The sequence below is a fragment of the Manacus candei genome, unplaced genomic scaffold, assembly GCF_025592945.1.
Source record: "Manacus candei isolate 608988 ecotype Guabito, Panama unplaced genomic scaffold, ASM2559294v1 h1tg000049l, whole genome shotgun sequence".
Lineage (NCBI taxonomy): Eukaryota > Metazoa > Chordata > Aves > Passeriformes > Pipridae > Manacus > Manacus candei.
In genome coordinates, this window is record NW_026138097.1 from 13,940,380 (window position 1) to 13,957,087 (window position 16,708).

The 16,708-nt window shown below is 41.5% G+C and overlaps 1 protein-coding gene across 1 annotated transcript; it reads right to left on the reverse strand.

The window, feature by feature from the left end:
- Nucleotides 1-2,041: 2,041 nt before the first annotated feature.
- Nucleotides 2,042-16,248, reverse strand: SMIM13 (small integral membrane protein 13). The gene is made up of 2 exons (XM_051799295.1): nucleotides 16,075-16,248; nucleotides 2,042-5,420 (listed from the first exon to the last, which is right to left on the reverse strand). The coding sequence occupies exons 1-2, from the start codon at nucleotides 16,148-16,150 to the stop codon at nucleotides 5,227-5,229; spliced, it is 270 nt and encodes an 89-aa protein (XP_051655255.1). The 5' UTR covers nucleotides 16,151-16,248; the 3' UTR covers nucleotides 2,042-5,226.
- Nucleotides 16,249-16,708: the final 460 nt, after the last annotated feature.

Genomic DNA, 16,708 nt, shown 5'->3' on the forward strand with positions numbered 1-16,708 from the left:
TGCGTTATTTGTGAACAAACAAATTTGCTTGTAGAAGGCTTTTAACTCCCCTTACAAGATGTTAAAATACTCCAGTGCAAAGGAAAGGAAATTGCTATGACATAGAGCAAGGTGTTCTGAGGAAGACACAGATTACATGTAACTTCCCATTTTGAAACTTCACATTTACCTGCATAGGAAGCTGGAAGTTTTAACAGAGTGGGGATGGAAGTCAGCTGCCTGAATTGTACAGAACACACAGACCCAGGCACAAGGGATTCATAGGTAACTACCTCTCAAGCCACAGCTCTCCAGTACAGGATATCTTCTTCTTACCTTTCTGATTTCAAGTGCACTGCCAGCATTCAGGATGAGTCCTGGTGGCAGTACACACAAAGCATGCCAGCAGAGGCAGGTACACCACAAATAGTATGTGTACAATACCTTGATGATGACCCAAAAGCGGCCACATTATGGTCCCATCCCATCCTTTCCTAGATATTAGAGTCCCTCAGCTACCAAAGTTAAAGGAACATTTGTGTTATTCATTTCCCACTGTGGAAACTGAAAAGGCCTGTGAATAGAAACGCAGGAAAATAAAGCCCAAAATGTATTTGGTTGCGGTGTCCCCCTTTGTAAAAATGGGGACATTAGTCTTGGTTTGAGTTCTACTGATGAGAAGTCTCCTGCCCCTAAGAGACTTCTCGGCCATACTAACATGTACCTCCTCCAAAGGTGACTACATCCCCAGACATTAGCACTGGTTAGTTCTTCTGTTGACCCATCGTCCTTCCATGTCCACCCACGGGTCCATCTTGCCATTCCTTTTGCCTGAAGTCAAATCCAACACCACTACAAGTCAACATTAGCCCCAGACCAGATGCAGAGCCTTCTCACAGGCTCTATATGAAGCACTGTCAAAAAGCCTCTGTTCCATCCAGCTTTCAGAGATAACACTTTGATTATAAACACCCACAGGGATAACAGAGATGATGAAAACACAAGAGCTTCTGGTTGACATGAAGAATACAGCTAATATATGTCTTAAAGGTTTAATATAAACGCCAGCATATTCACACTGCCAACTTCCAGCCTGATCCCACATAAAAAATGTTCATGTAAGTATAACCCAAACAAGATGTAACACTACCTGTGTTTTACAAAGATTGTGTGTTTTAATTATGTAGAACCAAGGCCAGGGGAGAAACCCTAAGAGCACATGAGTGCTAAGGCATGGTACCAGTTAAAACAGCTTTTGGTGGAACTTTGAGCAAAGTTGTACAATGACATCTTTATCCATCCCACTGGAACAGACCACAAAGTGGTCTGTTGGGATCAGCACCAAAGCAGAAAAGCAAGCATGTGTTTCACAAGCATTTCACACCAGCTGCTCTCACTTATATCAGCCCCCTCACACAAAGCCAGCTTTCTGAGGTGAAAAGACCCAAGTGCTCAAGTCATGTTAACATCAGGACGTTTTGCTGCACTCCATTATTAGCCTGTTTTCATAAGTGAGAAGAGTAGGACAATAGCAAAACAGCCTTTTCTCTCAAGATTAAAGGTATTTCATATTTTTCTTCAAAATCTTTTTAATGTTTTATTATTCAACAAAGGAACCCAGGATACAATTTATGCATTTTACTTAAAAGGAGCAATCGGGGATGAAGCATGTTCTCATTTCCTTTTCCTGTACATCTTTATTTCCAAAATAAGAACTTCCTACTTTACCAACATACTTCTTTGAGAAAAACTAGAAACCGATTTTAGAAGTATGAAGAAAATCAGAGTGGGCGAGGTGGTTTCTTTGTTTGGGATTTTTTTTTAATTGTTAAAATGAAATTACAACTTTCAAGGATAAGGCAGAAAAAACACCTTTGCTAACAACTTCTCTAAAAGATATACACTAACCTGCCCTTTAAAATGAAGTCATCTGCATCTATTACACCAGGTAGAATGTGAATTTTGACAAGTCTTCTTTTGCAGTGCTTGATGCTCAAATAAGTGGTCTTATTCTACAGACAAAATCCCATTCAAAAAGTCAGAAAATCACTCAGGTCAAATATTCATATCAAGTCTGGTTACTTTATTTTTTATCTGTGCAGTCAGTTAAAAGAACAGTTAATGATGAAAACAGACAACCACAGAAGCTTTAGGTACAGTATTGTAACACTGAAGAAGCAAGTGACCACACTGAACACATTCTTTATGCTGGTCATTTCCAGACAAAACAAAAGGACATACACAGGTCTAGTTCAGTGTAAAACCTGATATTAAGCAGCAAGGTGATCACAAATTGCAGCACTGTCACATAGAACACAGGTAATTACTGCTTATTCAAAGTTACACAGCCCCTGCAACAAAGGTGATATGACTATTTTTAAAATAAAAACCCAAAGTACATTCAAGAGAATGGCTGCAACAATAAGGCAATAGTTTTAAAAATAGATCCCACTAAACAAAACAAGACCAACTGTGTAACCTGTTGCCTTCATATGATTTCAGACTTGGATGGGTCAATCCAAAGTTAAGTGCTTACCCACCACTAACATGTCAGAAGTACATTGGCAAGAACACCTGAAGACATGAGTATATTGGACTGCCAGCAATCACAACCCAGGTCTTATCACAAGTACACCTCCACACACACAGCTTCACTTTTACAGGTTTGCATGAAGTGCCCTGTACAAAGATTTTATTACAGATTCCTTCAAGAAAAATTATGCATTGACAGAAGACATTAGCATTCCAAAATTCTTCCAAACCACATTATATAATATATACCTTTGGCCTGCTACTAGTAAGATCGTTAAAGTTATACACTAGGCAGACAGCATTATTGGCAGCTATGTCACAACAACATTAAAAAAATAGCATCAGCTGTTTAAAAAAGAAGAGACTGAAAATAACTTTGGGGAGTGAAATGTACACCTACAGACAGCAAGGAAGGGAGAAGGAAGTTGTTTGGCTAAAGCAGATGAGCTACCTAGAGGTTCCACATCCATCTTATTGCATATTTGATCAGTGTCAGCTTTCAAACCTACAAGGATTTCTCCTTCATTATCTTGCTCCAGAATCTTGATTCTTGCACCTTCAGAGCTACCCTGAACTAGCTATGTATACGGCTGTAACTTCACATTTCTTCACAGCTCCTAGAGGGAGGGACTAAGTTACTGTTTCTTATCTCAGCCAGGGATACTACAAGCATCAGCCTTTTGCCATCTTCTGTGCACTTAAGTCTATAAAGTAGAGTGTCAATATCCCATGTCAGTACAAAATAAGTATCTTTATTTGTAAGCCTATATTAGCAAAGCTTAATACAAAGACACTAGTTTTGTAAGAAAAATGGACCAGTACTTGGTTAGCACTGATAAACTGAAAGTCTCATCAGGTGACAAGACATTACAGAGACAACAAAATTGTGACATTAAATTGTGTGAGGCAAACTGAAAGCAGCAGGAAATAGAATCTGATTGCTTTTGCTCAGTTTAAATAAACCAGAATTTTACTAATTAAAAAAAAAACCACAAATAACCAAAAAAAACAACCAACCATCATTAGACATTCCCTTGCTAGCACACAGGATAGAGGAGACTATCAGTATTTCTACATGTATTTACAGGATATGTGCCTAGCACTATCTAATCATGCTTATACATATACACCAGTAAATAAAACAAAGCCTTTTAGACTCCAAAGGAAAATCAGGGCTGATCTTACATATTTTAATACTGAAACATCCAAATGATTTTAAGTGAATGCCCTCATTAGCTTTTGAACACTATTCACAGATGACAAATTAAAACATAGAGGCACTAAAAGAGTGTTCTTTTCCCAGATGTAGGCCTACTTGATCAAAAACTGAAATGCTGCTGCTTTTAGCCATGTAATTGAACCAAACACAAGTTTGGAAGCCATAGATTTAAACTTCTTAACAGCTGAAAATACAAGACAATTTTATAGTCCTGATTAAATTTTTATACACGGAACAATGATCCAAACACTACCACATAATCAAACTTTGAGAGAAAACTGAAGCTGTTCAACACAAGAACTGTTGGTAGTTCTCTCTCATACACACAGAGGTGGTACATGCATGTTCCTCCTCTTTCCAAAATCTCATGCATCAATCTTCGGAGTCGCTAGATAAACAGAAGTGGAGCTCTTCATTCTGAAGTGCAATGTCAAAACAGCTGTATAATTAATTGTCAGAGAAGACAGGAGCAACTGCTTATTACTGGTAAAAATCCTAAAGTCCTCCAGCAAACACGAGGTACCAAATTCACTGCTGTAACACTGTCAAAGTGTTACAGAGATGTCTACCAAACTGGTCAGAGTGCCACAACTGGTTCCAGGAAAAAAGTGATGTCAGGTACCATACACCTGACTGTAAAGGTGTACGAGGTGAACTAGAGAAGTGCTTAGTATTCAAATACCAAAGATGACACTTCAGAATACTAAACAGTGAGCAGTACATAACCCAGGCACCTTCCCATCTCCAACACAAGTTGGACTGGAGTAAAAGGTTCAGGAAAAACAAAGAAACCTAGCAGGACTGTTTAACCTGTAACCCTTCTTATGCCAAAACCAAGAAAACAGGTCTTGTCACCTGATTGCTTTCTTTGTCCCTCCTTGTTGTTTTTTTTTAAGGAGATAATAAAAACCTCCAAATCATGTGCATCTAATATTGATTTTTCATATTTCACTTATACTTTTTATATATACAAGAACTTAACTAAAATCTCACTTTAGAATATGTTCTAAAGCAGGATATCCTTTCAAGTTTTTTAAGTTCATGTGCATTCTCAAGGTTGAAAAAATATATATATTCATATACAGCTAAGGAAATAAAACTCGATTTCACTATATGTAGTTACAGTGCTGTAAAGAAAAAATAATTTAGAAACTATTTCAAGTCTGAAATGTTTACTATGTTCAGACTAATGCAAAGGCTAACCCTATAGTCCGGGACCTGTTTTTCATCTGCATGCTGAGACAGGAGCTACAGAAGCTCAGCATTTTTCTGATGGAGATTTCTCTCCACCCCTCCATTCTTCCAGTATTCTATGACTTGCTGCTGAAGCCCTCCCTGAACCTCTACTGGAGCAGTATCATACACTGGTAGCTCAGAAGTCAAGGTCCACAGGTATTAATGTTACCTCTTAAGTCAGTTTTTCAGTAAGATCACACCACTGAACAGTGCAGAGGTGGTTAACTATTCATAGTTACTCAGGAGTTCATTGGAGTACTTTAAGTCGTGTCTTCTGTGGGTGCCCTTCGCTGTCGAGCTGATTTCTGTCTACTTCTCTGAGGCGAGGGTGGAGTCTCCTGCTCAGCTTCAGTCTCTGAAGGCTCGTTGTCTCCCTGCTGGGACCCCGTATCACCTATCAATTCTCTCAGGAATTTGAATTTAGACAAAAACAATTGCCAGACCACATACCATCCTGCAGGAGAAAGAAAAAAGGTACTGCTTAGTTACTTCATACAAATTGTTAGTCATCTATCAGGCAAAGTATATCAGAAAAGGGAGAAAACATTTGATCAGCTCCCATCCTCGAATTGCCAACCCCAACAGCCCTTGCCAACACATCCACTATTTTCTACAATCCTAGAAATACCAATTCAACTTCATAAAGTTTGTCCTCATCCAGAAGCAACATTTAAGCCTCAGGAAAGGACCTATGCATTCTGAATTGAACTGCCACAGCGAGTAGTAGGTGGATGATCACCATCACACAAAGGCTTTAACCATCAGGAGAAAAGGAATTCCTGGGGCTATATCAAAACAAGGACTCAGGATTCATTACACACATACTGTAAAAAGGCAGCACTAGAATTTCTACCCTCAGCAAACACTTCATTCTGAAAATCACATTTTAAAAGCTGCATTACATAATTGCTATTAAGCACACTTGCTGAGATCTTCAAATTAATACCATGTTTTATAATAAATCCTCTTCTGAAATGCACAAGGTCTTCTTACATTCACTAAAAGACCACATCCCCCAAACTGAAGGAGTTCCCTCTCCATTACCAAATCCCACTAAAGTAAAATTAACGTTATCTGTAAATTTATGTTCTGCTCTACTGCTAAAACATTCTAGGTCTCAAAATTACCCAACTAAAGAGTTGAGATTTCAGAATCTCTCTTAAAAATATTGAGATTTCAGAATCTCTCTTTAAAATATTTAAGATCTACCTCCTCACCTCTCACTTGTCTTTCTCTAACAGGCAGCCAAGGAACTTAAAAAACAGATATAAATTTATCTAAACCTAAACAAAAATTTTCATTTTAAAAGGTCTCCCTTTTATCCATGTATTTAGGTCGAGTCCTATGCAGCTGAAAACTACTGATATCCCTTTCCCTCTAGCTAACCAGTCAAGTTACATCACCCACTGAACAGAATACAACTTCTCTGTGAAATACAGAGTTATGTAGAGGAAAATTTAAACAGCTATTTGAAAACAAATGCTATACAACCATCATTTGCACCACCAAAAACCATCTGTCCTGTATAGAGCTATTAATTAATAGTCCCATTCTCTGTTCAGAAGGTCTTGCTAGCTATTCAAGCCTATACTGCTGACCTATTCAAATATTAAGAGCCCTATTTTACCCATTCTCCCAAGTACACAGCTGTCATCAGAAACAGACTTCTGAGCATGGACAACAGAGACATATTAGGAAAGGGAGAGAAAGACTAATACGTGGCACTTACATAGCCACAGCACCACTATATTTCCTCTTCTGTAACCAGAGCTTAGGACAAAATGAGACAAAAGGACCCTTCCTTTTCCTCCTGGAATACTTTTCACATCCTGCAGTTTTTTTATTTCTGTAATTTCTCTGCTCCTCTCCGTTGGAGGAAAACTTTTATATGACAATTTTCTATGATCTAAATCAATTCCTAAAGCCTACACAAGTATTTCCTTTCCCATGAATACCTAAACCTTCAAATGACTTGTGACTAAATTGAATCTGAAAGTTGCTTCCATTGAAGGGTATTTCAACTTTCTGAGACCTTCAATGCTTTGTGCGTTCTGGAGACCTAAAATCAATCCATTCTTCTTATGGGTATAAATATCATCAGAAGTAATCAAATTTCCAAGAGCCATGCTCATTTCTAGTTCACACAGGAAAGAAATGCATAAAATACTCCAAATAAATACAGGGCACTTGCAAGAAAGAGCAGAATATTACAAGCTGTTTAAAAATGCCTTCAACCCCCCAATTTGTTGACAGAGACAAAGTTTGAGACACTTGACCTAGAAGTGCATGAGAAGTACATTCTACTAAATCCACTTAAACATATGGTGGGGGGAACTCTCAGCCACAATTTTTTTTCTTGGGGTTGCGCTTCTACTTGGCTGTTTAAAATCCTAACTAGAACACCTACAAAGTGAATTATCAAGAGACATATTACTTCCAGAGAACACTACAGGGAGGATGGAGGGAGGAGGATGAGCCAAAAATATTCAGGGCATTCCCAGAAGAGTTATAGGGCACTTTACAGAAGCACGACTTGAATATTTTTGGTGTCAATAAATACCCCTTAAAGGGACGTATTTTAACTTAAGCTAAATAAAGCGAACCACATGCTTCCTCTACCACTGCAAACAGGCTACTCAACACAGGGAATTACTATGGGGTGTGTATTGAGAAATACTAAAGAACATTCAAAGTTCATTCACAGACTCAAGAAAAACAGCACTAAACAGCACTAACATCAGACCAAACATAGTGTTTCATCTGATGAGTTAGAAAGCACAATGGTCTGAATATCCAAAACATGGAGTACCATAAGCAGACTTTAGACCTCTCTAGCTGAAGTTTACAAACAAGACAGCGTAAGTAATAAGGCAACTAGACTGGTTATAGTAGACAAACAACCAGATCAATGATAACAGGCAAGTGAACAAACCGTGATTGAAAAGAAAACTGCAACAGGCTTAGCCAAAAATAACAGTGCAAGGGCAACCTCGTAAGATCTCCCAGCCTGCACCAGAGACATTTAGGTACAAAGTAATCAAAGTAGAAAGATTTTTTTCTTACACTTGCTTTAGTTACTGTGCCAGCTTGGGTGGAAAGTTAAAAAAAAAATAATCCCAAATAAACACACTTGTCTGAATCAAGTTAAGACTGCCTCTTCAGCTGAGACTCCCTGTCGCCTCGCTGTTACTAAACAAATAAGAATTTCCTTGGAAATAACCAGAGTACTAAAGAGCAAGTAATTCTGGGTAAGAGAAAATCTCTCCAGCAACAATATCAACTAAATACATCATTAAACAAAACCACACACACAGAGACAAAGCCTGGAGGCAGATTCATAGTACTGAGTTACCTCTGAATAAGAAGACAATGCATTTTCTATTAATTTCTCATCCTCTTAATAACATTGCAAAATGGTAACACTCAGCACCATGCCGTACCGAAGAACTGTGAGTTACATAACTGTGTATTTTAAAAAAGAAAATAATTGTAAAGTAATTTAAAATGCACACACACAAAAATAAACATGTTATATTTATAAATACATCAATAGCAAAAGGAGGGGCAAGGAAAACCTCCGTTCTTTATTGGATTTGGGGGGGAATATAGTTACCAAAGATGAGGAAAAGGCTGAGGTATTTAACACCTTCTTTGCCACAGTTTTCAACAAAAAGGCAGGTTGTCCTCAGGACAACCAGCCTTCTGAGCTGGTAGACAGGGACCAGGAGCTGAATAGCCCCACTGTAATCCAAGAGGAAGCAGTTAGTGACCTGCTGAGCCACTTGGATCCTCACAAGTCTATGGGATCCATCCTAGGTTGATGAGGGAGCTGGCGGAAGAGCTCACCAAGCCACTTTCCATCACCTACCAACAGTCCTGGCTCACCGGGGAGGTTCCAGATTACTGGAAGTTGACCATGACACCCATCCATAAGAAGGGCTGGAAGGAGAATCTGGGAAACTACAACCCTGTCAGCCTGACCTCAGTGCCTGGCAAGGTTATGGAGAAGATCAGCTTGAGTGCAATCATATGGCACCTACAGGATGGCCAGGGGTTTAGGAGGGGTAGGTCCTGCCTGACCAATCTGATCTCCTTTTATGATCAGGTGACCCACCTGGTGGATGAGGGGAAGGCTGTGGATGTGTCTACCTGGACTTCAGCAAAGCCTTTGACACCATCTCCCACAGCATTCTCCTGAAAAAGCTGGCAGCCCACGGCTTGGACAGGGGCACTCTCTGCTGGGTTAGGAACTGGCTGGAGGGCCGGGCCCAGAGAGTGGTGGTGAACGGTGCTGCATCCAGTTGGCAGCCAGTCAGTAGTGGTGTTCCCCAGGGATCAGTGTTGGACCCAGTTCTGTTTAATGTCTTTACTGATGATCTGGATGAGGGGATTGAGTGTACCATTAGCAAATTTGCAGATGACACCAAGTTGAGGGGGAGTGTCGATCAGCTGGAAGGCAGGCAGGCTCTGCAGAGGGACCTGGACAGGCTGGAGAGATGGGCTGATTCCAGTGGTATGAGGCATAACAAGACCAAGTGCCGAGTCCTGCACTTTGGCCACAACAACCCCCTGCAGTGCTACAGGCTGGGCACAGAGTGGCTGGAGAGCAGCCAGGCAGAAAAGGACCTGGGAGTTTGGATTGACAGGAAGCTGAACATGAGCCAGCAGTGTGCCCAGGTGGCCAAGAAGGCCAATGGCATCCTGGCCTGGATCAGCAATAGTGTAGCCAGCAGGACCAGGGAAGTGTACTTCCTCCTGTACTTGGCACTGGTGAGGCCACACCTTAAATACTGTGTCCAATTCTTGGCCCCTCAATTTAGGAAGGATGTTGAGGTGCTGGAGCAGGTCCAGAGAAGAGCAATGAAGCTGGTGAAGGGACTGGAGCACAAGTCCTATAAGGAGCAGCTGAGGGAGCTGGGGTTGTTTAGCCTGGAGAGGAGGAGGCTCAGGGGAGACCTCATCACTCTCTACAACTACCTGAAAGGAGGTTGTAGCCAGGTGGGGGTTGGTCTCTTCTCCCATGCAACTAGCAGTAAGACAAGAGGGCATGGTCCTAAGCTCTGCCAGTGGAGGTTTAGGTTGGACATTAAGAAGTAGTTCTTCACACAAAGATTGGGCATTGGAATGGGCTGCCCAGGGAGATGGTGAAGTCTCCATCCCTGGAGGTGTTTAAGAAAAGTCTGGATGTGGCACTCAGTGCCATGGTCTTGGATCATAGGTTGGACTTGATGATCTCAGAGGTCCTTTCCAACCTAGTTGACTTTGTAATTCTGTAAAATGGACATTTCTATGCAATCTTGTGTGTACATGGCTCAGTTTAGATTTGTAGTTTTTCTGCTGTAGAGTTCTTTCTGGACAGGTAACCGACACCATCAGTCTACAAATCAAACGCTTCCACTTCAGGTAAGCTGCTCTCAAAGAAGTCCTACTGGTTTAGCTTCACCACACACAAAGTATTTGATTAGAATCAGTCTTCCACTGCTTGCTTTATTTTTTTTTTTTGGCCATTTGATTTACTTTTTCAAATCATCCTTAGCATGATTGAACCTGTGGAAGCCGAACAGCATTCCCACAGTATGTCTCCAGCAAGCAAGCAGTGATGACATGCAGACTATAATATATAATGTATCTACATTAGTTGCTGAGAGAAATTGCCTCTCACAGTAGTAAGCCAGATCAAATGGTACATCATTGCAGTGCAAAACAGGGGCTCTAGCTCTTGCTCTAGCAGATACTTGAATACAAAGTTGCAAAATCCAATCTACCACAAACAGTATTTTGCATTTAGATAAAATAGCAGCTCCCAGCCTTCCAGAGTTTAGTACTCACTAAAAACCGAGAGCCACTGTCTCACTTAAAATGCCACAGCCAGGTGCTATCCAAAGACATTTAAGCCACATCTGGCATCATGCCATCAGTATGTCAACTCCTCTCTTATAAATCACGATGCAATGTGTTTGTGAAGGTGGGACCATGAGTCAAAGTTTCTTTTACTGACTCATAAGCAGATGTATGTAACATCTTAAACAGATTTTATGATTTGATTAGGCTTCATTAAAACTACCCTTTCTGTTACTTCCCACACCCGCTCTTCCTTCTTTGTAAAGGGAAAAGAAACATGGTGATCCAGCTACAATGTTACTCCCCTTCAAAGGGGTACAAGTCTCAGGTCCATCTAATTCATTCACCTTACACTGGCATGTACAAGCAACAGCTAACAGAGGGTTTTCTATTGGAGCACATTTTCCTCTTCCATTTGAATCAGGAAGAGCAAACAAAACAAAACCCCCAGGGCTAATAAGGAGTGCTGGGGAAAAGCAACCAGATCTTTCCTATGTGAGATACAAATGAAACCAAGAAAGGAAGGACGGTGATGCAGTAACAGCACACGACAGAGCCTGAAGATCTGGCTTCTAGTTCTGTCTGTGCTGTGGAATTCCTGTGCAATCTTGTGAGATCATTTTTCCTCTGTGTCCCTACTGATTTGAAAATAGGATGCTATTACTTCAGAGCACGAGGATTAATTTAGGACCAGGGTATCACCAAGCTGAATGTTGCCTATATTCAAATGCTGAAGTGTTCATCAGAGAAAATCCTAAGCAGCTACAGGTGCAAAAAAATGAGCAGGGAGCTTTAGAGGCTGACCTATGATTTGGGAGAACAGGGTTCTACTCCAAGCTCTGTGTCAGATGACTTAAGTGACCATGGACAAGTCACTTCATCTGCATCTTTAAAACAGTGGATAGTTTTGCTACGGAGAGGATTAGACTGAAGGAAGCACACACTACTCTGACACTGGAATAACAGAGGACATCAGCTGACACAGCACTTGGATCTGCACATCTCCTTAAACCTAGTCCCATTTAATGCAATATTCCACCACTTGCTGCTTCCTCACTGATCAAAAGGAAGCTTGCTTCTTCCAATCTCCCATTTAGAACAGTTTCAAAACTCAACCTCAAATTAAAGGGTATTTTCTCTTTATTTGTGGCCTAATCAAGCATGACTTTCCTCATCTGTTGAGGTATTTCACAAGAATCAGTCATTTAAGATAGTTACAAAAGTGTTTAAACAAAGCATTAAAGAAAAGTTATTCAGGCAGAATTTAGGGCTCAAATGTTTTCCCATCTGCAACCAAATTCAGACTTGCGAAGCAAACCACACATTCATTTTTCAGCACTTTGAGTTACACGGTTTTTATTTTAAGGTTATATCTCTCAAACCACATCTCATTAGCCCCTCTTGCCAAATGAAATGAATGCTTCCATCTGTTCCACTGAAAGCACTTCTGCAATTTCACATGGCTCCATGCACTACTACACTGGGATTACAAAACAAATACACAGAAGTAAGCAGTAGTAGAGTTCACCTTGGCTGGTATTTTATCTTATCCTATATCCTTGACTATGCATGAGTTCCTCCCATCTGCAGAGGAACACGGAATACATAAAGGCAACAATAAGATCACCGGAGACAGAAAATCAGAAAAAGTAGGAATAAAAAAAGCAGAATCAAGTTATCTTATCTTCTAAAAGAGCAACTGAAAATCTGCTATGTTTACAGTCCCTCAATGGTTTCTATGTCAGATGTGATCAGTTTACAAATAGAGACACTGCTAGCTGCAAGCCTTCCGTGCTTCCTAACTAATTCAGATTAACACTGAAAGTAGCAGTTGTAAGCATCAAGGAATATTTAAAGAAAAAAGTAATCAGGTCATTTATTAAAAGTACTTTTACAGACATAAGTGCCTAATTCAGGCATAAACATTTGCTTTTCACACGGCTGAAGAACTAGTTGAAACAACATCTGATAACTGGTCCTCCGAATTTTGTCTTTTCATTTTAGAAAAAATGATAAAGTGAATTTTTTCCCCCATTATATAAGTTTTGATAGCACTTATCACTTCATACTTGTTATGGGCAGCAGAAATCCACATCATCCTAGGATGTCTCCTGGATATTTAAAGTTATTGTTTTCTGCAGGTAATCACACCACAAGTCCTTTTATAAGCCACTCAAAATCCAAGTTTCATCTCTTTTGGCTTTTGACCCTCTAAATCCTTTTCATAAGGCTGTTTCAACACTTCTCATCAGATGGCTGCAAAATATTTTTAAAATCAGATCAAGCTTACTCAAGATTATATCCAGTCATTCTTACGTCACATTTGTCCATTAATTTGTATGTCTTGCTGGCTGGCATTTACTCATATCCTGTCACATGCAGCACTTAGGTGGTTCCTTCCCCACCTTCTTACCTACAGGTCTCTATTTTTTACAGTCTGTTGGCCTTCTCAGGGACTGGGAAACTGTTTATCACTAGCAGAGATAAACAACTAAATTGAAAGTAACTTGTACTCAGTTTTTTTCTAGTAATGGTCTTGACACTGTTCTCCTTGAATATTTTCCACGGCAAGAGAACTACAAGTGTACCAATATTAATTAATTAATATATGCGGTATGATGGAAAAATAATTACAAATAATGTAAATAATTATCAAATCCCATTGATTCACTTTTAACAAGGTAGTAGTTCAAATCCCTCCCCAAAATAAAAAACCAATGAACACGTTAGCTTCCTGTGTTCAATACTTTTGAAAACTAGGTGACTTGAAGCAATCATTTTGTAAACTCTGACACTGTTGAAAGCAAAATACAATGAAGGATTCAAAGCAAAGTATTCATTGAATTCAAGATGAATGGACAATATGTAATTCCAAACTGCTCAGTATACACAAACCACTTAAATATAGTTACTTATTAATTACTTTTGTTCTCTTTAAGCAAGAAAACACTAGGCAAATATTTATGTTAGTAGGCAAAGTTAGATGCTTAGAATTTCAATTCCATTTGTCACATACAGACAAAAGCAGAAAGGCCTGAAGAAAATGATCCTTGCTTCTGACTTTGAATAGCATGTTGCAAAATCCTATTAATCTTTCAGCAAGACAGTGAGCAAAGATCTCGTATGCATAGTTTGAAAATACAAAAACCCTAACGAGTACCAAGCTTCATCTTCTAAAACATGAGAAGTGGCCAGTCAACACCTAAGGAGGGTAGAGAAACTTGAGTAAATATCCGCTTAGGTCACTGTTTAGTCTGTTACAATGGACAGTCCAGGACATGCAGGAAAAGAGCACAAGACCAAGTTAAGTATAGCCTTGCAGTTCCAGTTACCTGTAATTTCACAAATTTCCTCACCCAAGATTTATTACTATTGCTTAAATCTGCTGACCTTTCTTCTGTGAACTTTGAATGAGAGAAATTTCAGCATGCAAAATATTCTTTGTTAATGAACCTGCAATTTATTTCCCCACTGTAAAAGAAATCTTTTTGTTTCATGCCTGTTGCTTGATCATTTAACTTCATGGACTCCAACTGCTCTCAATGGTGAAATTTCACAACCATTCCCACCTAACCTTTGACATGACACTCAGTGTTATAACCATCACCCTTCCTCCAGTCACCTACTTTCCAGGCTAGACAGATCTAACCTGTTTAGAGTTTCTTCACGCAGAAGTCCTTTCACAGCTCCCAACATAGAATCATAGAATTGTTTAGGAAACTCTGTCTTTCAAAAACAAACTAGGATTTTATTTAACTTTAACAAGAAAATACACCATTTGAGACACATACACATGGAGGATTCCTATAGCAGTAGACATTTTCTATTTTAATTCGAGCTTCTACCATTTCATTTGCCTGTATCCTTGCTACAAAGCATTAAACACGTATTTTGGAGAAACACTTGCAACTACTTGAGCTGATCCTTTCTTCGGGATACCAACAGCTCAGTTTGAATCCATTATATTTCTCTACATAAATTAAGAACATATACATTTCACACTTTCTATATGCATACATGTTAGTACTGGACTTCACTATCCAGTCTCTTGATAATGCAAAATCTTTTCACAATGCTTTGTCAGCTTGACCACAATTAACTTTTTTTCTTTTTAAGTACTATGTGTCAGCTGACTCTTCACTTTGCTCCCTCAGTTTTTCAGAAGCCACTTATAAACCCACCGGGTTTGTAAGTCTCACAAGCCTTTCATCACACACTATGGCCTAGTTTGAGTTGGATGGTGTGTTTTTTGGTGGTTTGTTGGTTTGAGACTTTTTGAGAGCTCCAAGCTCAGCATATTGGTTGCACCACACACACACACACACACACCGAACTGCTGATTTCTTCCAAGAACTCCAGCTCCAACAGACCTGCAAGTTGTACCTCCCATTGAAATAACCCTTCTCTCTGCACAATAAAACAAAACAAAACAAAACAACAAAAAAAAGCAAGCCTTGGATCATAGAATCATAAGATCACCAAAGTCCAGTCCAACTGGCCACCCAGCACTGCCACTGTAAGCCACAAATCACTACACCATCACCCAGCACCTGATCCAGATGTTAAGAAACAGCTCCAGGGATGGCACTCCAACATCTCCCTGGGCATCCTATTTCAATGCCTGACCACTCTATCACTGAAAATTTTTTTTCCTAGTATTTCATCTGATTCTCCCCTGTCTCAGGTTAAGGGCATTTCCTCTGGTCCTCTCAGTGCAGGCAGGGTAGAAGAGATGGGCCCCCACCTCAGCACAACCTCCTTTCAGGTAGTTGTAGGCAGCGATGAGGTCATCCCTGAGCCTCCTCTTCTCAATCTACACAAGAAAAAACTTCCTGAGAGCTGCTCTCAATCCTTGCTAGCAAACTGATGTCAGAAGCAGAGGGATGCCAGTCGGAAGTTTACTTCTTGCACTCACTGTCATTTCAGACCCACGCATGTACAAGCCGCACAGGGTGACTGCCCAGGGGTCCGAGGGCAAGTAAAACCGCCAGTTTCAGAGGAAACACCGAAATAACCCCAATTAAGGCTCTGGGAGCGTATCAAGACTCGGAACGACTCGGGAACAAAGAGAAGAGGGCGCTGCGCAGCACACACGCTCCCCACGCCCCGGGGCACAGTTGCCCTTCCATTCCCCCCGGTCATTCCGGGCCAAGGGGAACCAGTACAGATCGCGGACCCGGCGCGGGGGCTGTGAGGGCGGGCGGTGGACACCAGCCCCGCCCGCCGCCGCCAGGCCAGCAGGAGCCCCCCCCGGCCTCCCCGCTCACCGCACAGCATGAAGAGCAGCACGCAGGCGAGCGTGGCCACGATCACCAGCAGAGTCAGTCCGATGCTCTGCCACATGGCGCGGCCGGGGGCAGCCGAGAGGAGCCGGGCCGGGCCGGCGGCCGCGGCGGCCCCGCTCCTGCTTTTCCTCCTCCTGCTCCTCCCGACCCGGTGCCGCGGCGGGGCGGGGCTGCGATCGCGGAGCGATGGCGTGTAGAGGTCCTGCTGGGAGCTGTAGTTCTCCTGCCCCTACAGTCGGCCGGAGTGGGAGAGTGATGCACGCCGGCGGGGACTACAAGTCCCGGCGTGCCCTGCGGCGCGGTGAGGGGCGGCAGCGATGGGGGCGGTGAGGGTTGTGTGGGACCGGGGGGAGCGGCTGGTGGGGCAGCAGCTGGGGCTGCAGCCCTGAGCCGAGCAGAGCCCCCGGGGCAGACGGGTGCCCCTGCAGGGGCTTAGATCGATGATTCCAGGCCAGGATGGATGGGGCTCTGAGCGACCTGGTCTAGCGGAAGGCGTCCCTGCCCGGGGCAGGGAGGTTGGAACTGGGTGGCCTTTAAGGTCCCTCCCAACGCAAGCCATTATTTTATGATTCTATGATTTAGATTTACGGATGGGGCAACCTGATCTCTTAATTCC